Source organism: Bufo gargarizans, chromosome 2 (genome assembly GCF_014858855.1).
Source record: "Bufo gargarizans isolate SCDJY-AF-19 chromosome 2, ASM1485885v1, whole genome shotgun sequence".
Classification (NCBI taxonomy): Eukaryota; Metazoa; Chordata; class Amphibia; order Anura; family Bufonidae; genus Bufo; species Bufo gargarizans.
Window position 1 is genome coordinate 360,476,562 of NC_058081.1, and position 22,707 is coordinate 360,499,268.

The following is a 22,707-nucleotide window of genomic DNA, read 5'->3' on the forward strand; positions in this document are numbered from 1 at the left end:
ATAAAAAATAAACTATGGTTCTCAGATTATGGAGACACTAAAACTTAATGTTTTTTGTTTCAAAAATGACATTATTGTGTAAAACTTAAATAAATAAAAAAAGTATATATATTAGGTATTGCCACATCCGTAACAACCTGCTCTATAAAAATATCACATGACCTAACCCCTCAGTTGAACACTGTAAAAAAATTGAAATAAAAACTGTAAAAAAAGCCATTTTTTGTCACCTTACATCATGAAAAGTGTAATAGCAAGCAAAAAGTCATACACACACCAAAATAGTGCCAAACATATTTTTTGTTTCAAAAATAATATTATTGTGTAAAACTTAAATACATAAAAAAAAGTATATATATTAGGTATTGACACGTCCGTAACAACCTGCTCTAAAAAAATATCACATGACCTAACCCCTCAGGTGAACACCATAAAAAAAAAAAAGTTGTAAAAAAAGCCATTTTTTGTCACCTTATATCACAAAAATTGTAATACCAAGCGATCAAAAAGTCATATGCACACCATATTCATACCAATCAAACCGTCATCTCACCCCGCAAAAAAATTAAGCCCTAACTAAGACAATCGCCCAGAAAATTAAAAAAAACTATGGCACTCAGAATATGGAGAAACAAAAACATGATTTTTTTTTGTTTAGAAAATGCTGGTATTGTGTAAAACGGAAATAAAATAAAAAGTATACATATTAGGCATCACCGTGTCCATAAGAACCTGCTGTATAAAAATATCACATGACCTAACCCCTCAAGTGAACACCGTAAAAAATAAAAAAATAAAGTGTGTCAAAAAAAAATTGTTCAATTTGTGCAATTTTTTGTCACCTTACATCACAACAACTGTAATAGCAAGCAATCAAAAAGTCATATGCACCCTAAAATAGTACCAATCAAACCGAAAAATTTTATACCGAAAAAAATTAGCCCCTACATAAGACAAAAAACAAAACAAAACTTTCAGAATATGGAGACACAAAAAAAAATCTTTTTTTTTTAAATAAAATGCTTTATTAGGCTACTTTCACACTTGCGGCAGTGTGATCCGGCGGGCAGTTCCGTAGTCGCCCGGCGCTAATACATTCCTATGGGAAAAAATGCCGGATCCGGCGTTCAGGCAAGTATTCAGTTTTTTTCGCCGGAGAGAAAACCGTAGCATGTTGCGGTTTTCTCTTTTGCCTGATCAGTCAAAACGACTGAACTGTAGACATCCTGATGCAAACTGAACGGATCACTCTCCATTCAGAATGCATGGGGATAAAACTGATCAGTTCTTTTCCGGTATAGAGCCCCTGTGACAGAACTCTATGCCGGAAAAGAAAAACAAATAACCCCAAAAAATTGTCATATTTGGTATTGTTACGTCCCTAATAACCTGCTCTATAAAAATATCATATGATCTAACCTATTAGATAAACATTGTAAATGACAAAAAATAAAAACGGTGCCAAAACAGCTATTTTTTTGTTACCTTGCCTCACAAAAAGTGTAATATAGAGCAACCAAAAATCATATGTACCCTAAAATAGTACCAACAAAACTGCCACCTTATCCCGTAATTTCCAAAATGGGGTAATTTTTGGGGAGTTTCTAACTCTAGAGGTGCATCAGGGGGACTTCAAATGTGACATGGCAGCTTAAAATTATCCCAGTGAAATCTGCCTTCCAAAAACCATATGGCGTTCCTTTCTTTCTGCGCAATGCCCTGTGCCCGTGCAGCAGTTTATGAACACATATGGGATGTTTCTGTAAAGTACAGAATCAGGGCAATAAATATTGAGTTTTGTTTGGCTGTTAACCCTTGCTTTGTTAGTGGATAAAAATTGATTTAATTGAAAAATCTGCCCAAAAAGTGAAATTCTGAAATTTAATCTCCATTTTCCATTAATTCTTGTGGAACATCTAAAGCATTAACAAAGTTTGTCAAATCAGTTTTGAATACCTCGAGGGGTGTAGTTTCTAAAATGGGGTCACTTTTTTGGAGTTTATACTCTAAGGGTGCATCAGGGGGTCTTCAAATGTGACATGGCAGCTTTAAATTATCCCAGTGAAATCTGCTTTTCAAAAACCATATGGCATTCCTTGCCTTCTGCGCAATGCCCTGTGCTTGTACAGCAGTTTACAACTACATATGGGGTGTTTGTGTAAACTACAGAATCAGGGCAATAAATATTGAATTTTGTTTGGCTGTTAACCCATGCCTTGTTAGTGGGAAAAAAAAAAAATATGGAAAATCTGCCAAAAAAGTGAAATTCTGAAATGTTTTATCTTCATTTTCCATTAATTCTTGTGGAACACCTAAAGGGTTAACAAAGTTTGTAAAATCAGTATAGAAATACCTTGAGGCGTGTAGTTTCTAAAATTGGGTAATTTTTGGGTGGTTTCTATTATGTAAGCCTCACAAAGTGACTTCAGACCTGAACTGGTCCTTAAAAAGTGTTTTTTGGAAATTTTCGGAAATATTTCAAGATTTTCTTCTAAACTTCTAAGCCTTCTAACGTCCCCAAAAAATAAAATGGCATATTTTTTTTATTTGTTGAAATTTGTTGAATTAATTTTACCACTGTCAAGACGTCCAATATGTGACGAGAAAACAATCTCAGAATGGCCTGGATAAGTAAAAGCGTTTAAAGTTATTACCACATAAATTGACATGTCAGATTTGCATAAAATGGCCTGGTCCTTAAGGTGAAAAATGGCTGGGTCCTTAAGGGGTTAAATGATTACATGGGAGACCACGTAGTTACAGAGTGAGGTTGCCGACTGCTGAGGGCCATCATGCATAAAAGTTGCCAACGTTTTGCTAACTATAACTGCAGGGTCTTAACCTCCTCCGGCATTGACTTCAGCACAAAACTGTGTAGAAGCTGTTTTATTAAAAAAACAATCAGACTGGCTCACAGTATTTTTGCATTTATTACACTTAATAAAAATCACAATTTGTTACTATTGCAGTTATAAAATGATAAAAAATTGATTGCCCACTAGATATTAGACATATCCTAATAGTATATCAAAATAGCATAAGTAGGTGGGTATTTTAAATGCGGAGCTCACGCATATACCCAAACAACAGGAGTACTCCAAAGGGATAATAGGACCACTTGATTATGCTGTGTGGTGTCGGTCAATAGCGCATTGAATCCGTACATGAAATAACTTGCCAAGTGCTCAACATACCAGTCGGTGAGAAGATATCCACCCTGCGGTCCACGGTATGTTTTTATAACGTCCAGAAGGTACTTTGTACTTGTTTTCGTAGCGGTATTCGCTGACTACCTCCTGCCACGAGGTAGTATCACCGCTTCTCCTTCTCGGCGTCTCACGTGACCTGACCTAGAGATGGTTCGCTGGTCGGTGATGACATCCACCTGCGCCGATCGGAGTAGCGGGAGTTCGTGTAGCAGAGCTATGCCGGTACGGGGTTCAATTCCCCTTCACTGGAACTGTTTAGATGGTAATTAAGTCAGTCCTCTTTTGTGAATTGAATCACTGCCGTTACCGCGTAGATTCTTCTCTTGTGGTTCTAGATGATAAATAGCAAGGATCCTTTTTTGTGCTAAGACAAAAATAACGCACCACTGGCTGGGTCCAGTTCACACTGATTTATCCTAGACGCGTTTCAGAACCGTAGTTCCTTCCTCAGTAGGCAAATGTGAAAAAACAAGTACAAAGTACCTTCTGGACGTTATAAAAACATACCGTGGACCGCAGGGTGGATATCTTCTCACCGACTGGTATGTTGAGCACTTGGCAAGTTATTTCATGACTATCTGAACATTGTCAAAGTACGGATTCAATGCGCTATTGACCGACACCACACTGCATAATCAAGTGGTCCTATTATCCCTTTGGAAGACTCCTGTTGTTTGGGTATATGCGTGAGCTCCGCATTTAAAATACCCACCTACTTATGCTATTTTGATATACTATTAGGATATGTCTAATATCTAGTGGGCAATCTATTTTTTATCATTTTATAACTGCAATAGTAACAAATTGTGATTTTTATTAAGTGTAATAAATGCAAAAATACTGTGAGCCAGTCTGATTGTTTTTTTAATACTCTTCGGTTTTCAGCTGGTATCTGAAATACTGGGCTCCAGTAGGTTGCTGGTGAGCTCCTCTAAATTGTCTATTGCTAGAAGCTGTTTTAGTTGCAGAGAGGGGGACAACTCCATATTAATATCTATGGATTTAGAATGTGTAGGTTTCCCAATACTTTTTGTCAATGTAGTATGTACTTATAGTTCATTAAGCCGTAACATGTTAAAATGCCATATGCATAAACTGGTATCTGCTCTAGATGTATTTATCTGTTGTTTACAAGTGTATTATGTTTATTACTGTCTCTTTTTCATGGTGTTTTTCTGATACATCAGCCACGGGGACTAAATCTTCCTAAACCTCCTACTCCCCCTCATGTTGAAGAAGAGTATTACACTATTGCAGACTTCCAGACCATTATTCCTGATGGGATCAGTTTCCAGGCAGGACTAAAAGTTGAGGTAAGAGTTATTATTTAACCAGATTACCAGCCTGCTAGATTCTCCTTCCAGCAGTAGAAACAGAATGTAGCACAGTGGTCTCCAGCCCATTCCCGCATGCCCTAATAGAGTCTATTTTGTTATACCACTGGACAGGAAATACACCGAATATAATTACTGTGATGTTTTTGCCTTCATGTTTGTAAATCACTTTCTGGACATTTTTGCTCCTTCAGTGTTTTAGAGAATCTGTCACCATGATTATGGACTATTATCTACAAAAATACATGAGTACTGCAGATAAGCAGTCCAGATTCAGATTTTTTTTTCCTAATGTCCCCCAATTCCTCCACTGTTATGCCTCTTTCAAACGGGCGAGTTTTCTGCGCGGGTGTAATGCGTGAGGTGAATGCTTTGCACCCGCACTGAATCCAGACCCATTCCTTTCTATGGGGCTGTGCACATGAGCGAAAACTTTCACGCATCACTTGTACGTTTCGTGAAAATCACAGCATGCTCTATATTGTGCTTAGAAGTCAATGGGGCTGCATGAAAATCGCAAGCATCCGCAAGCAAGTGCGGATGCGGTGCGATTGTCACGCATGGTTGCTAGGTGACTTGGTGACGATCGGGATGGGGACCCGATCTTTATTATTTTCCCTTATAACATGGTTATAAGGGAAAATAATAGGTTTCTTAATACAGAATGCAAAGTAAATTAGGGATGGAGGGGTTAAAAAAAAAAATTATAATAATTAAGCTCACCTCATCTACTTGTTCGCGCTGCCCGGCTCGTCCTCTTTCTTCTTCTTTGAGGACTTGGGAGGAAAAGGAACTTTGGTGATGTAACTGCGCTCATCACATGATCCATCACCATGGTGATAGACCATGTGATGAGCGCAGTAACGTCACCAAAGGTGCTTTTCTCCCAGGTCATCAAAGAAGAAAGAAGACGAGCCCGGCAGTGCGAACAAGTGGATGAGGTGAGTTTATTTTTTTTAAACCCCTCCATCCCTAATTTACTTTGCATTCTGTATTAGGAATGCTATTATTTTCCCTTACAACCATGTTCTAAGGGAAAATAATATAATCTACACAACACCGATCCCAAGCCCAAACTTCTGTGAAGAAGTCCTGGTTTGGGTCTGGGTACCAAACATGCCGATTTTTTTCTCACGCGTGTGCAAAACGCATTAAAACGCTTTGCACTCGCTCGGAAAAATCGCACATTTTCCCACGACGCACCGGCATCCTATCCGGCCCTCACACGCGACGCCCGTGTAAAAGAGGCATTAGGGTTTAAAGCTGCACTGAAATACATTGTCGAGACTGCTCTGCTGTGCATGTACATTAATTCTTTCCATTATGTTAGCACTGCAGTCTAGACTGTGCTTTTCAGTGCATCTTTATGTGGGGAAACTGGGCAGTAAGAAAATAAAAAACGGCAAACTGGACTCCTTATGTGCAGTACTACCTGTGTATTACTGCAGATAATAGTCCAGAACTGTGGTGGCAGATTCTCTTTAATGCTGATCTCTGGTCTAGTCATAACAATATTCAGTGTTTGCCCTAAGTTAAAGTGCCCACCCTACCCCCAGTATTACTTAGGGCTGTATTAGACCTGGAGCAGTGGCGTACATAGAGAGGTAAGGGCCCCATAGCAAGAATCAAACCAGGCCCCCACACAGGACAGAAGGGTTTCTGACTAATCCCTTTTCAGTGACCCTTGGGCCATTTGCTAAAAGTTGTTCCTTTAGAGGGTAGATTTCTGCCCATGTTTTCACCTCCAGTAGAAGAGGGGATGATCCCAACTAAGACTGGGCCCCCTCTTGCCCTGGGCCTCATAGCAGTTGCATGGTCTGGCGCTATGGTAGTTACGCCCCTGACCTCGAGATAGAACAGAGAATAACCTCCAGCACAGAGTATACTACAGTGCTCGTTCTCTTTCTGACTCTCCTTCCATTGTGCGGCTGTAGTTTGAAAAAGGTCTATGGACCGAATTGTCACATTTATTGTAGCTGCCTTTTCAATAAAAGCACATTTCTGCAATTAAAAAATTTCTGTGCTAAAGGTTTGCCACAAAATATTTATTTTTCATTAGACCTGGAGTCAGCCAGAGCACTGCTGCCTGTGTAAAAGTACTGCCGATTACACAATGAACGAGCAAAGGCAAAAAAAGCCTTGTTTGCTGGTAGCAGATCGTGCTGTGCAATCATGGGGACGAACTGTGGCATTAGCATTCTCTCCTCACCATACTGTGGAGGAGATCACTGCATGTAATAGCAGCAGTTTCCTCCAGTGAGGAGCAGGTGATTGTTGGGAAGGTACGCTACCTTCCCTACGATTGAAATGCTGATTTGCAGGTCTAATACAGGCTTTACCTGTTCTTCCCTGATCCAGAGATCTGTGATGATAAATGTTGTGTTCACATTAGTGTTGAAGGCAGGAAAACACATATCACTTAAAATGGTGGAACCTAAAACGTGACTTTTAATGAATAAGGCCTGTATTAGACAGCAGGTGAGGTTGACGATTGTCGGGAAGGAAGTGTTCCTCACCGACAATTGTGATTGCCTGGTGAATGAGCGTTTTCTCGTCCATCGACTAATTGGCGGCACTTTTACACAGGCAGGTCATCGCTTGTTAGTTATGATCTGGCCAACTATCTGCAACTATATACATCCCTAAAGGTAAAAAGGTCAAATAGACCAGTTAATATCACAAGAAATAAAGGACCCAAACAAAAAAATGAGAAACTACTAACAATAGGGTAGACTGAGGAGGGAGGGGGTAAAGGGGAACCACTCAGTTACCTTCGTCCACTTCCAGATGCTCAGTATATATCTTAGGCATTGTGTGTGACGTATTACCTGCGCTGAGTGAGTGGCTCCATCGTGAACCTTGTTTATCTTGCTTTCTGAGTATCCCTGCTTTATTATCATTAATTGGACAGTGCATGCAAGGTTTTGCTGTCAACTCCCTGTGTCATGCCTGCTTTGCTTGGACATATTAACCTTACTAAATATATATCTGTATATTTAGTTTACATCAACCCCCTGATGAACATCTTTGAGTATATGTGTCGGGCAGCTGTTCTGTTTCTGTTTTCTTTCATCAGCGTAGGGTTTATTACAGTATGTCAGGGGTAGGTTACGGAGTAGTCTGCACCCACCATTGGGGTGTTATTCTGTGGAGAGGGATACTTAGGGGTGCCGGTAGGGACAGGTTCCCCTTGCTCCCCCTCCTCAGTCTACACTATTTTTAGTAGTTTTGTTAGGGTCCTTTGTCTCTTGTGATATTATCTGGTCTATTTAACCTTTTTATGCTTATTCATTAAAGGTTGTTTTAGGCACCACAATGTTTGTGACATGCAATATTCTTGGTGATGTTGATCTTGATTATCATTCTATCCTTACTGTTCAGTGATTCTTTGTAGGAAAACAGCCAGAATTTTTTTTGCAACATTCACCCCCCCCCCCCAAAAAAAAAGTTACATAAAAAAATTAATAGTTATTTTAAAAATGAAAAATGTATGGCTTTCTGAATGGAACACTGAAAAAAACAAACACCAGTATTGGCTTGTTAAAGATGTTGTCAGTTTTTCTGATATATGACTCCCGGCACCCCACTGTTCAGCTGTTCGAAGCGGTCGCAGTGCTCATGCAAACACTGCTTCCTTTTCAATGTTTACCTCCAAGCCATCAACATAGCAGCAGTGCGAGGTAATTACAACTGTGTGTCCCTTTAACCACCTCCTGACCGCCTAACGCACGGATGCGTCCGGAAGGTGGTTGATTTACTCCTCCTGGACGCATCCGTGCTTCATCTCGCGATAGCCGAGATTTCCTGTGAACACGCGCACACAGGCGCGCGCGCTCACAGGAACGGAAGGTAAGCGAGTGGATCTCCAGCCTGCCTGCGGCGATCGCTCGCTGGCAGGCTGGAGATGTGATTTTTTTAACCTCTAACAGGTATATTAGACGCCGTTTTGATAACAGCGTCTAATATACCTGCTACCTGGTCCTCTGGTGGTCCCTTTTGTTTGGATCGACCACCAGAGGACACAGGCAGCTCAGTAAAGTAGCACCAAACACCACTACACTACACTACACCCCCCCCCTGTCACTTATTAACCTTTTATGAACCACTGATCACCCCATATAGACTCCCTGATCACCCCCCCTGTAAGGCTCCATTCAGACGTCTATATGATTTTTACGGATCCACGGATACATGGATCGGATCTGCAAAACGCATACGGACGTCTGAATGGAGCCTTACAGGGGGGTGATCAGGGAGTCAATATGGGTGATCACCCCCCTGTCATTGATCACCCCACCCCCCCGTAAGGCTCCATTCAGACATTTTTTTGGGCGAAGTTAGCGAAAAAAAAAAAAAGTTAGCGGAAAGGGGGACTTTGTGGAAAAAATAAAAATAAAAATTTACGCTAACTTGTGCCCCCAATTTTTTTTTCAATGAGCTTGCCATGCCCCTCATTGAATACCTTGGGGTGTCTTCTTTCCAAAATTGGGTCACATGTGGGGTATTTATACTGCCCTGGCTTTTTAGGGGCCCTAAAGCGTGAGAAGATGTCTGGGATCCAAATGTCTAAAAATGCCCTCCTAAAAGGAATTTGGGCCCCTTTGCGCATCTAGGCTGCAAAAAAGTGTCACACATGTGGTATCGCCGTACTCAGGAGAAGTTGGGCAATGTGTTTTGGGGTGTCATTTTACATATACCCATGCTGGGTGAGATAAATATCTTGGTCAAATGCCAACTTTGTATAAAAAAATGGGAAAAGTTGTCTTTTGCCAAGATATTTCTCACCCAGCATGGGTATATGTAAAATGACACCCCAAAACACATTCCCCAACTTCTCCTGAGTACGGCGATACCAGATGTGTGACACTTTTTTGCAGCCTAGGTGGGCAAAGGGGCACACATTCCAAAGTGCACCTTTCGGATTTCACCGGTCATTTTTTTACAGATTTTGATTGCAAACTTCTTCTCACGCATTTGGGCCCCTAGAATGCCAGGGCAGTATAACTACCCCACAAGTGACCCCATTTTGGAAAGAAGACACCCCAAGGTATTTTGTGATGGGCATAGTGAGTTCATGGAAGTTTTTATTTTTTGTCACAGGTTAGTGGAATATGAGACTTTGTAAGAAAAAAAGAAAAAAAAAAAATCATAATTTTCCGCTAACTTGTGACAAAAATTAAAAAGTTATATGAACTCACTATGCCCATCAGTGAATACCTTAGGGTGTCTACTTTCCGAAATGGGGTCATTTGTGGGGTGTTTGTGGGGCATTGTAGAACCTCAGGAAACATGACAGGTGCTCAGAAAGTCAGAGCTGCTTCAAAATTCACATTTTTGTACCATAGTTTGTAAACGCTATAACTTTTACCCAAACCATTTTTTTTTTACCCAAACATTTTTTTTTAATCAAAGACATGTAGAACAATAAATGTAGCGAAAAATTTATATATGGATGTCATTTTTTTGCAAAAAAATCGTTAAATTTTGATTAATTACAAAAAAAGTAAAAATGTCAGCAGCAATGAAATACCACCAAATGAAAGCTCTATTAGTGAGAAGAAAAGGAGGTAAAATTCATTTGGGTGGTAAGTTGCATGACCGAGCAATAAACGGTGAAAGTAGTGTAGTGCAGAAGTGTAAAAAGTGGCCTGGTCATTAAGGGGGTTTCAACTAGCGGGGTTGAAGTGGTTAATTTTATGGCGTGCAGGTAAACATTGAAGAGGAAGCAGCGCTTGCATAAGCACTGTGACCCCTTCAAACACCTGATCGATGGGGCTGCTGGGAGTCAGACCCCGCTGATCTGATGTTGATGACCTATCCTGAGGTTATCAGTAGCGGAAAACCAGACTACCCCTTTAAAGAAATAGGCCCTAAATGCTAAATGAAGAACCACTTTTTTACCCCCCCCCCCCATAAATTCACTGCTGATGGCGGGCCAATTGTCAGGAATGCATGTTCATATGAATGCTTGTTCCCGATAATTTCCCTTGTTAATGGGGACATTGATAACCTGACTAACATGCAAACTACTTGCTGGTTGGTATGCTCATTTATATATAGTCATTGTTTCTTGACAGTACATTATCCTGCGTAAACAGGTATATGCTGCCAACAAACAATGAAAGTGCATGGAAGAAAAATCGTAGTTATAATGGTTCTTCCCCAAACAGAAGTGATGATTGTTACATGTAAATGCAGCTAAATAGGCAGGCAATGATCAGAAATAAATGGTTTGCTCCAAATCATTGAGTGCATGTAAATGTGCCCTTAGTTTGTTCTTATCTGGTAAACAATACTGTGTTTTTCTCTTCATTGCTATAATTTATTTTAAGGTACAAATGCTTTATTTTTTAATGTTCCAGAAAAGTGCGTCTGAAAATCTTACGTAGATGTTATGTGTGCTATATGGCAATATTTAATGTAAAAGTGTACATAATCTGGTCTCCCATTAGGTAATAGAGAAGAACCATAGTGGCTGGTGGTACATTCAGATTGATGATAAGGAGGGCTGGGCCCCCGCTACCTTTATTGACAAGTATAAGAAAACAAGCAGTGCATCGAGGCCTAACTTTCTGGCTCCTTTACCTAATGAGATGGCACAGCTTTGCTTGGCAAATACTTCAGCAGAGAGTAGTTCTTTGGAAGAAACATCTGGGCCTTGTAGACCTCTGCCTGAGCCTCCACAAAATGGCACAGAATCTGTGCCAAAGTGGAAAAACAAAGAAGAAGGCTTCAAAAGTACTCAAGTGAATGGTAAAGAACAAATATTCAATAGTGTATATGATGAAGCTGCTAACGATGAAGGGGAGGAGAAGCCAAGTTTACCTCCAAGAAGGGAATCAATGCTGAAGACAGAAGATGTTTCTGAAAGACCGAGCATGCCACAGCTTCGTGTTCCTCCCCCGAAACCATCACCAAGCTTGATGCCTTCTGGACCACAGAGACAGTTACCGCCTAAAGACATCAAGAAACCAGAAATAAAAAGTGACAAAGGAAAAATGTTTCAGCTAAAAAATGAAATGGGGCTGGAATGTGGCCACAAAGTATCACCCAAAGAGCTGAAAAAGCCCATGCTGAAGCCTGTCCCTAACAAACCAAAGCCTGACCAGTCTATAGAGAAGGCAGACGTGATGGTCCCAAACCCCTTTTTGAAGTCCAAACCGCAAGTGAGACCCAAGCCAATCACTGCAGCTAAAACCGAAATTAACACAGAAAATAAGGTTGATATCTCAAACTTGAGAAGTAGACTTAAACCTGCTTCAAAGTCTGTAGAGAAAGCAAATGAGCAGGAGTCTTTTGTAAACAGTGGAGCAAATGATAGTGCAATGTATACTGCACCTTATCAAGGGGCTGCTGGCAGACCTCTTGAAAAACCAGATTGGAGACCTCAGTACAAACAGGATGATGAAATACCTAGAGAGCCACCATCTAAAGCGTTGCCAGTGCCTATGAGGACTGCAGACAGTGAACCAAAGCCTGGAAGAGATCCACCCCAGAGGCCTGTAATACCACCAAGAAGACCTCCTCCTCCTAAGAAATTGTCCACTGAAACCAGTGAAGGGAAGGCAACACCACAAAAAGAAGGCTCTGATTCAGTACCTACTCCCCTATCAAACAAGCCAATACTGGTCCCACCAAAATCCAAGCCATTCATCCCTTCACCCAGTATGGAAGATACCAAAGTAAGAAATAGCTTTGTCCCAAAGACGCAGGCACCAAGGCAGGTAGATAAGTCAGACATCAAAGAAAGGTCATTACCTTGTGAGATACCCAAAGATTGCTGTTATATAGCCGTTGCTGATTTTGATGGTGACGAAGAAACAGGCAGCTTTAAAGAAGGGACAGTATTTGAGGTTCAGGAGAAGAGCTCAAGTGGCTGGTGGTTCTGTAGGATTATTAATGAAGGCCCAATTTGGGAGGGCTGGATACCTTCCAATTATCTTAGAAAGAAGCCATAATAGCTTGCATTGTTTACTCATTGCCATAGTCTCCTAATTTCAGGTCTATTTAATTAGTCCATTAATTTATCGTTTTTACATGAAGCCTAATTTTTTTTTATACATTCCATTTTTTTTTAATTCACTTTTTTTTAAAAAATAACAAAGGAACGGGAGCGTTAGCTGGCAGGAGTAGAAGCATCCTCCAGTAATCTTTACTGAATAATCAGTGGGGTAAGATGTGAGCTGAAAAGAGTGTAGAAATGTGCTAGCACTCAAGTAATGGAAGATGTCTGAGTGTGGTGCTCAGTATGCAAGGGAACAGTTTGCAGAAGCAGCACACACAAAGCCAGGTTATTAAGACTTCTCCATATTTGGCCTTCTTAGTATGTTATTATTCTTGGCCAAATCATATTTTTGCCACTGTTGACAGTGACATAATAAACTTGGCAGTACAGTACAGTTTAAAACTTTGTTTTACATTTTTTTGTTGTGTTTATAGCAATGTTAACACGAATGGCTCAACTTGATATGTTATAACCTCCTCTGAATAGGAACAGATGATTGTACGTTCAGTAGCACTACATTCCTGCATTTATACAAAGAGCAATGAAACAATATGTGTCATTTTTTAGCTACTTTTTTGTCCTCCCTACAATTTTAGGGATCTTTATATACAGATGCAGAGTGTGTCCTGTAGAGGGCAGCGATGTCCAAGTAATTTTGAAAAGAACACACTGTTAACTGTACAATGGTAGGAATCCCATAAATGAGGGTCTTTACATAAAGTTAATATTAGCTATCCCAGGCTGCTCGGGACTGGCATGAAGTGGGATTGTCAGTATTACCAGACTATGTGCCAGTCTGTTTATTTTTTATTGCTCAACAAGTTGTCGTAATTCAAATAGGAATATTTGCCGAGCTCCTCTAGTGCCTCCTCCCTCAGTTCCAGTAGTGCCACCCATATCTTTTTATGTTAAGCCAGGTGATCAGATTAGTAGTTACAGTTGGCTGTAGTGTCACCCCAGAGCAACACTGGTAGGAAGATGGAGAGTGACAGTGTGTAAATATCAGAAACCTTGCCTGAATCACTAATACTTATCTCTGGCAAGGTTTGGGCCTCTTCGAGAACTCAAAAGGTTGGCCATGCAGCACTAGAAACATTGTAAGTAGCTGGAGCTCTCTATGCTGTAGTACAGGGCTCAGCAACCTTCGGGACACCAGCTGTTGTGAAACTACAGCTCCCAGCATGCGCACTTGAACAGCGGTTCTTATAACTCCCATAGAAGTGGATAGGGCATTCTGGACGTTGTAGTTTCAGAATGGCTGGAGTACCAGAGGTTGCTGATCCCTGCTGGTTTGCATTTATTTTTATCATTAAAAAAAATGTATAATGTTAGGGATGTATTTAAGGCGCATTATTTGTAAAGCTTAGATTGTCATCATGGGAGCTGTGCTCCATGTCTATTGCCACTGCCTATACCTACGTTAGATCAGTGATCTCGAGGTGTATTCCCATCCATGTGGCAGGTGTGATTTTATTTTTTTACTTTTATCTGGGTTCAGTTAATGGCTCATTGCACACTCTCCATTGTACCACAGCAGTATTATATAGCTTGATGCATTGCTTTACAATGGAACATGCTTGTTCCAGTAGCTTTTCCAATTATGTAGTAAAAAACATCCACTCATGTGATTACATTTTCCTTTACATCAGGTATTTCAATGCAGTGTTTGATATAACAGAATGCAACATTTAGGATTGTGTTCATTTTGATGGTGCCTTAAAGAGAACCTGTCACCACAAAATGCAGTGCAAGTAACATGTTATAGAGCAGACAGATATAATTCTGTAGGAAAAGATTCCGTGAAACCTCTGCTTTTTCTGAACTTAAGACCACCCCATAGATAATTATACATTTAAATATCTGCTATTTCTGACTTCAGTTGTACACAGGGGAGTTGTTACACAGAGAATGCTATCAATCACTGATACACCACCCCCCCCCCCCCCATGTACAACAATCAGTGACTGACAGCATTCTGTGTGTGTATATATAGAGATAGCTATCAATAACTGATAACACCACCCCTATGTACAACTATCAGTGACTGACAGCTATCACTATATACACTTACACAGAGAATGCTATCAATTACTGATAAGTGTATATAGTGATAGCTGTCAGTCACTGATAGTTGTACATAGGGGTGGTGTTATCAGTTATTGATCGCATTCTCTGTGTGTGTGTATATATAGAGATAGCTGTCAGTCACTGATAGTTGTACATGGGGGGGTGGTATCAGTGATTGATAGTATTCTGTGTGTGTGTATACAGAGTTATCAATCACTGATCGCTGTTATTATACAACATTCTCTGTGTAAGTATGTATACAGAGAGAGCTTTCAGTCACTAATAATTGTACACATGGATGGTTTTAAACACCAGAAAAAGCTGAGTTTAAGTATATAAAATAAGTTTTACTTAATATTTTCCCATAAAACTATACTTCTGCTCAACTCCTCCAGCTCTAACATGCTGTCTGTAGATTGTGGTACCTGCATTTCTGTGATCTAAAGCAAAACTGCTTTCATAAGCTTACCCAATTTATTCCACCTATAATGGAACCTAAGTGACCTTTTTGCCCCTCTCATTGTGCCTTCATATTCGGTGATAAATAGACACTGTATTTTTAACAGTTTTGGCTGTAACTAAGTCACATAAGAAACACACCAAAGAAGTTTCTTTCCTACATGAACATGGCCATTCATATATAACTGATTTTAATTTGCAACTCAGCAGTTTCTTTTCTGTTCTTGATACCGGTCATTGTCAAGATGTTGCCAGTGGTATCCTGTACAATGAAAAATAAAGCTTTTTTTTTTAACATTGTGTTTTTATGCTCAATTACAATTAAAATGGGCAACAAAATTTGAAGGGGGACTTAGGATATGTCTAGTTTGTGTCACCTACAGTTTTCTGTGTACACAACATCATAATTGAGAGGTGACCATACTACCTGCTTACTGCATTCCATAACTCCGACTTCATTGAGGACTGTGGCTGCCTTGAATCCAGATCTCCGTTCCAAACGAGGGTAAAAGCAGGATTTTTTGGTTGAATATGGAAATATCCACTTTAAATGGGGTTATAGCTAGGGATGAGTGAATTGATTTGCATAAAACTTTGTTTCAATACTGTACGGAGCGAGAGCTCCCTGCAGTATTAGAATGTATTTGCTCCGATGAGCCAACGTTATTGCTTTGCGAACTCTTGCGAGACTTTGCGCAATAACTTCATAAATTTATTTGTACTGTAATAAACCATTTCCCAAACTCTGGTTCAGTTCCAAGTGGTACTTTGGAACCGAACCAGAGTTCGAGAAATGTTTTTAGATTTTTTATTTTTTTTTACACAGTATAAGGCTCCATTCACACGTCCGCAAATGGGTCCGCATCCGTTACGCAATTTTTTCATTCTCTATAGAGACGGAATGGATGCGGCCCCGATCTTCTGGTCCGCAGCTGCAGACAAGAATAGGCATTTCTATAGGGGGTGTCGGCCAGGTGTGTTGCGGATCCGCAATTTGCGGGTCTGCAACACAGCACGGACGTGTGAATGGACCCTAAATGAATTTCTGAATTAGTTATGTGAAGTCTCACACAACTTTGCAAAGTAATAACTTTGGCTCATCTGAGCCAATACATTCTAATACCGTACGGAGCGCTCACTCCATACAATATTGAAACTAAGTTTTATGCGAATCAACTTCAGATGTTTCATCCAAAGTCTATTCGCTCATTCCTAGTTATAGCATTAGAGCACCATGGCAGTTCAGCCCTATTGAAATGTATGTGCCTAAAGGTCCCTTTAGACTGGACAATACAGCAGGCGATTGTTGGTAAGGAAGGGTTCCTTTCCAGCAATCGCCTGCTCGTCAGTCGAGGAGACTGCTGCATTTCCAGACAGCAATCTCCTCCACAGTATGGTGAAGAGCGATCGCTAATGCCATCACTCATCCTAATATAGGCTCCTCGTTTGCCGGCAGCAGTGTGTTAAAACAGAACGATCTGCTGCAAGCAACCAACATTTTTTGTGTCCGCATGAAAGAGCTATTACCTAATGAACTAGTGTTTCACTCCTATGAAAGTGGATAGCGATTATCTGGCGGATTATCAGCCCATGTAAAGGGGCCTTCTAGCTTTGTTACTGCACACAACCTAGATATAGATGATTTTGGAAGAAGGGAGCCATGTTTTACTAATCCTGTACTACCTCTTTACTTATTATTGTGTGATACCACAGATGTACACATTCCATAGAGACCATTCAGAAAATCACATTGGTCCATGAGCTCTTTAATACCAGGTTCAAATTTAGTCCCCAAATACTGAAGCAAGACCTTCAGAATAGCATTCTGATTTCCAGTGACAAAATATTTAGGTTGTGTCACAGCCATGGAAATCAATTGTGCTGACTTGACTCTTATTTATTTATTTTTTATTGGATTCCCCCTTTAGGCTGGGTTTACATTGGTGTTTATGCTGTTTTTTTTTAACAGATGAAACCACTATAAGGCCCCTTTCACACGGGCGAGTTTTCCGTGCGGGTGCGATCCGTGCGGCGAACGTATGGCACCCGCACTAAATCCTGACCCATTCATTTCTATGGGGCTGTGCACATGAGCGATGTTTTTAACACATCACTTGTGCGTTCAGTTGAAATCGCAGCATGCTCTATATTGTCCGATTTCGACGTGACGCAGGCCCCATAGAAATGAATGGGGTGTGTGAAAATCGGATGGCATCCGCAAGCAGGTACGGATGCCATGCGGTTTGCACGCACGGTTGCTAGGAGACGATCGGGATGGAGACCCGATCATTATTATTTTCCCTTATAACATGGTTATAAGGGAAAATAATAGCATTCTGAAAACAGAATGCATAGTAAAACAGCGCTAGAGGGGTTAAAAAAATAAAATAAAAAATAATTTAACTCACCTTAGTCTACTTGCTCGCGAAGCCCGGCATCTCCTTGTGCCTCCTCTGCTGATGAACAGGACCTGGGGTGAGCTGCTCCATTAAATAGAGCTTAAGGACCTTCGATGACGTCACTCCGGTCATCACATGGTCTTTTACCATGGTGAATCACCATGGTAAAAGATCATGTGACGTACCATGTGATGACCGGAGTGACGTCATCGAAGGTCCTTAACCTGTATTTAATGGAGCAGCTCACCCCAGGTCCTGTTCAGCCGCTCAGCGCAGAGGAGGCACAAGGAGATGCCGGGCTTCGCGAGCAAGTGGACTAAGGTGAGTTAAAAAAAAATTAATTTTTTTTTAACCCCTCTAGCGCTGGTTTACTATGCATTCTGTATTCAGAATGCTATTATTTTCCCTTATAACCATGTTATAAGGGAAAATAATACAATCTTCAGAACATCAATCCCAAGCCCGAACTTCTGTGAAGAAGTTCGGGTTTGGGTACCAAACATGCGCGATTTTTCTCACGCGAGTGCAACGCATGACAATGTTTTGCACTCACGCGGGAAAATCGCGCATTTTCCCGCAACGCACCCGGCTCTTATCCGGGCAAAAAAACTCACGCCCGTGTGAAAGAGGCCTAAGCGTCTCTTGATAGTGGTTTCATCTGTTTAAAAATAGTGCATGCAGTTTTACTTTTTTTTTTTCAAAGTTGTATTGCTGCGTAAAAACGCAAAACTCTAACGCATCAGATACACCCTGTGTAAACCCGCTGTATAGTGTTCTGTATGAAAGAAGAGAAAAAAATTGGTGTATAATACTACACAGCTGTAATAAAGTCACAAAAAAATATTAACACTTAAGTACAAGCCGTATTTTTATTTGCTTTTCAACAGAAATAATCCATAAAGGAACAGATAAAAATGTACAATGACAAAACAAAAACACAACACAAAAATGAAAAGTGCAAAAGAGACAACCAATATTAAGCCTTGTGTACAGACTATATATAAGCATACAATGCGGTACAGGCATCACAGTAAATAACTAGAAATTATCTGTATATTTTCCAAAAACAAAACAGCTAAAGATCTGGGGAGTAAAGGTGAAGGGTACAACGTTCACTGAATTATCAAAACAAAGGACCTCAGTGACACTTTATAAAACATGAATGTGTGTTTAGTTAAGTATCTTTTAGTGTTTTATTATAACATGGCGTCTGAATATAAAAAGTGCACAAACAAGCTCAATAAGGCACAGACAAAGTATTTACTAAAGTTACAAATCAATAACAGTTTTACGACGATTGTCTTCCTGGAGAGTGGAGCAAAAAGGGAAAGGACAACAGAAACGAAAACCAATTACTGGGGAGGGAACGGCGCAGATTATTTTGGCATGTTTATTGAAAAGTGGAGGCACAACATGGGGAAGAGTTCCCATAAGAAACCAATGATTTTAAAATCCTGGATTTTACAGGATTATGATCAAAATGTCCTTAATTTATTCATATTAAATAGAATCCTGAGCTCAAGCCTGAATAAACCATCACAAGCCACCAACACCTGCACATAGGGAATAGGTTACATATCTATTTGCGGTGTATGGGGCATGGTTAGTTCAGCTTGGAGCTTTCATTATAAGATTTTAGCAAAAAAGTACTAAATTTGCTTTGAATTCAAATATTCTCAACGCCTAAATAGAACAGCGGAGCAATGACCAAGGTAAATTTACTTCCTTAGAGTACGGCATGTACACATGGTGGTTTTTGACAGCATATACTGTGGCAGTAACTGTCACGGTTTTTTACTTTGGAGCTAAAATGCGAGCAGACACCCATGGTGGCTTCAAGTGACATCTGTCCACACACCATGCCAAGAAGGGACATGCCGCTTATTGCCGTGGTCACAGCTTTAAACCACTGACGAATTAAAAACAATGGAAGGCAGACACCAGGCAGCTGCTGCAGGAGTTTTGGCATGGAGTCCACGCCACAATTCTGGTGGTATGAGAATGTCCCCTTAAAGTATGTGCAAGAAATGCATTCTATAGTTACAGGGCTCCACAGATATTAGCAGCTATAAGATTGTCAGGTTGGAACCATCCTAGTTCTTGAGCAGCGGCAGAGGAAGGTATTTTGCTTGGGAAGCCTGTGTACATATAACCGGTAATGGATGTGACAATAAGAGATGACAGAACTCCTGAAAGCCATTAGTGATTAGATTTTCATCTGTATGGAACTAGCATTCAGACGGCTGTAACGTGGACATATTTAAGGCCGCAGTTAGCCACTTGACTGCAGGTCTCGTGCATCTTAGGCATACAAGATGCTACAAGTTAAAAGATAAACGTGCCCATGTTGCAGGCACCTGAATAAGGCCTAAGTCTGTATATCCGATCCATCTACAAATTAAAATGATCTCTACATAGTTCTCTTCAACTAACATGCCTAGAACGCCAACACACCTTTCTGTACACATGCCATACCTTCAGATACCAGATACCACAATCCTTTCTATACAATGTGATCAAATTCTACATTCGAACGCTAATATGCGCTCCGAGCTATTCCCAAGGTAACCTTAATACAAGTCAGCTACACACAAGAAACACAACACCTGGCTATCTAACACATTGCCTGCTGTGCTACCTCAAAATTATATATATATATATATATATATATATATATATATATATATATATATATGTTAAAAGAGAGAGAAAGATGTTTAATGCTTTGTTCACTGCTGTAATGTCTCAAGGGCTCTGGGAGGCTTCAAATGACATTTTGGATAATTGATCCTGTCTGTCTAGGTGCTCTCGCTCACGTCCTCTATGGAGCTGCTGATGTGAATCCCTTGTTTTAATTTACGTTACGTGAAGGACATTACGTGGTGTATGTAAAATTCACTGCTACCATTCCGGATATAGTGAGGTGAGGATGGCTAGAGGTCAGTTACACTAAACACATTACAGTGTACGTAACATGGGCTGCCAGTCTGTTAAATGGTTTGATAATCATGAGTATGCAGCCAATCCATTCAATAAAAACCTGTACCACCACTTAGGCACAATGTAGACCCGAGCCACTGGTTCTTAGTCAACTGGAAATGGCTACTTCCACCATGTGTAGGCAAGAGGTGCACTTTAAAGCACTGGGATTTTCTTGGTAAATGGATAAGGAGTGCGGCTAAAACACCACTTTCTCATTAATGTCTACATACAATACGCGGTCTATAGAACTGGTGACTTATATCCAACAAATTCTACAAAAAGTGTGTATCCAAATAAATTATCACAAACATCTGCTTTAATAGAATAGGGAAGCGGTGAGTAAAACTATTGCACCAAAAACGCAGCACTAGGAGGATGCAAGAGGATAAGTATCTACTACAAGACCTGAACATTGTGACTGTTAAAAAAAAAAAAAAAAAAGAATGGAGAGCAATGGTAACCTGCTCGCCAGCAAACTATCCCATTTATACAAAGAGTGATGAGCAGCAAATCCAAGACAGAGCAACCCATGGAAACCAGTTCCAGAGTCTTCAAACGGTGTGTCCTCAATTCCAGTTGACTATGTCAGTAAGGCACCAGACTATGTGCTGCACTCCTGGATAACCTTATACACGAGGTATTAGCTATATATAGTTTCTGCCAAATGCTGAGATGTATGGAGGCATCACATTTAATACCTACTTTCTGTTCATGCTATTCAGTCGTAAGCATCTGGTGAACACTGGCCATTTATCTGTGGTTTGTGCCTAAGGGCGGCGTCACATGAGCTATAACCCATGACTTTAGGTGACGTCAATCAATGTGACAGGAACAACAGCCTCCACAAGTTACAATGAACACAATGAATGATGAAGATAAAAGAGCATCATTTCCTATTAATCACAAAACCGGAGTGCTGGAGCTTGTGGGCCACCACCCCGAGATTTTGTACATGGCCTTACAAACATGGTATAGTGTAGCTGTTTGGTAATCCAAATGCCATGAGCCAAGCTCTGTAAAGTAATGGTGAAGGTTTTAATCCCAATCTGGTACTGGCAGAGATAGTGGATGGAAGCGAGAATCTGAAGTCACATATCTGCCAGATTCCCTGCGTCTGGTTTATGTCACTGGAAGGCACTACTTAAAATATGATTTGCTTAAAGGGGCCTTGAGTAATAATATTTTGGTCTAATTGTACCCCTGAGTAAAGGCACCCCTCCACAAGCATAATGATTGTGAGCTGGAAGGTTTATTAAGGACACCCTGAACAATTACTTTATGACCCTGTACTACAGATTTCCCTTTATCAAATGGGCATGAGTAAGGACACTGGCAAGCTAGTATTGTGCCACATCACTACTTTTTGAATCCCAGAGCCAATATATAAAGCATTGTTTCCATACAGGACATATGCTTTATTTTCAGAAAAGTCAGCACACATTACATCCCTGTGAAACTTCATACTCATTTTTTAAGGACGGTATGTTTTGATGACGTCTTTTATCACCCTCCGGCAGATGGGGCAACATGCGTTCACTTGCCTCTTCAACTTCAGCCCACAACTGCTGCACAGACACATGTGGCCACAAGTATAGATGACGGTTTCAACTTCATTATCAAAGCATACTGCGCACTCTCCATCTTTGCTTCCTTGGGGTTCTGGCACAAACACTGGAGATACAGGTGGACTCAGAGGAGAACTAGGTGCAGTCACTGCAAGCAGGAAAAAGGGGAGAATTAATTATAGCATTTTACAAGTAACATTTTCATTTAAAAGTAAACGAGCCAATCAAAATGTGCATGTAAAATCAAATTTATACCAGTGGAGGGTTGTGATCATGGATTTCTACCCTGGTGGATAAAAACACCTTTATCTCTTATTTTACAGAGTTATGGTCCATTCACACGTCCGTATGTGTTTTGCGGATCTGCAAAACACAGACACCGGCAATGTGCGTATTGCATTTTGCAGACCGCACATCGCTGACACTCTCATAGAAAATGCCTTTTCTTGTCCGCAATTTCGGACAATAGGACATGTTCTATTTTTTGGCGGAGCAGAAGTGCGGATGTGGACAGCACATTACGGCCCCATTGAAAATGAATGGGTCCGCACCTGTTCTGCAAAATTGCAGAACAGATGTGGACCCATTTTGCGGATGTGTGAATGCACTTAAAGGCAATCTATCCACCTATAAAATGAACTCCAGTACTGTGTAGGGAGCTAAAACTTTTCTGCAGGGATACCATTG

General features: G+C 40.5%; 2 protein-coding genes across 2 annotated transcripts in view; one reads left to right on the forward strand and one right to left on the reverse strand.

The window, feature by feature from the left end:
* The window catches only part of SH3PXD2B (SH3 and PX domains 2B), a 142,434-nt gene extending 127,896 nt beyond the window's left edge, over window positions 1-14,538 (forward strand). Inside the window, exons 12-13 of the mRNA XM_044280729.1 lie at window positions 4,397-4,522; window positions 10,996-14,538. Coding sequence (XP_044136664.1) covers window positions 4,397-4,522; window positions 10,996-12,501 — 1,632 coding nt within the window. The 3' untranslated portion in view covers window positions 12,502-14,538. The remainder of the gene's footprint in view (window positions 1-4,396; window positions 4,523-10,995) is intronic.
* A 3,543-nt stretch (window positions 14,539-18,081) lies between these two features.
* The window catches only part of NEURL1B (neuralized E3 ubiquitin protein ligase 1B), a 67,062-nt gene continuing 62,436 nt past the window's right edge, over window positions 18,082-22,707 (reverse strand). The window contains exon 5 of the mRNA XM_044280730.1: window positions 18,082-22,168. Coding sequence (XP_044136665.1) covers window positions 21,927-22,168 — 242 coding nt within the window. The 3' untranslated portion in view covers window positions 18,082-21,926. The remainder of the gene's footprint in view (window positions 22,169-22,707) is intronic.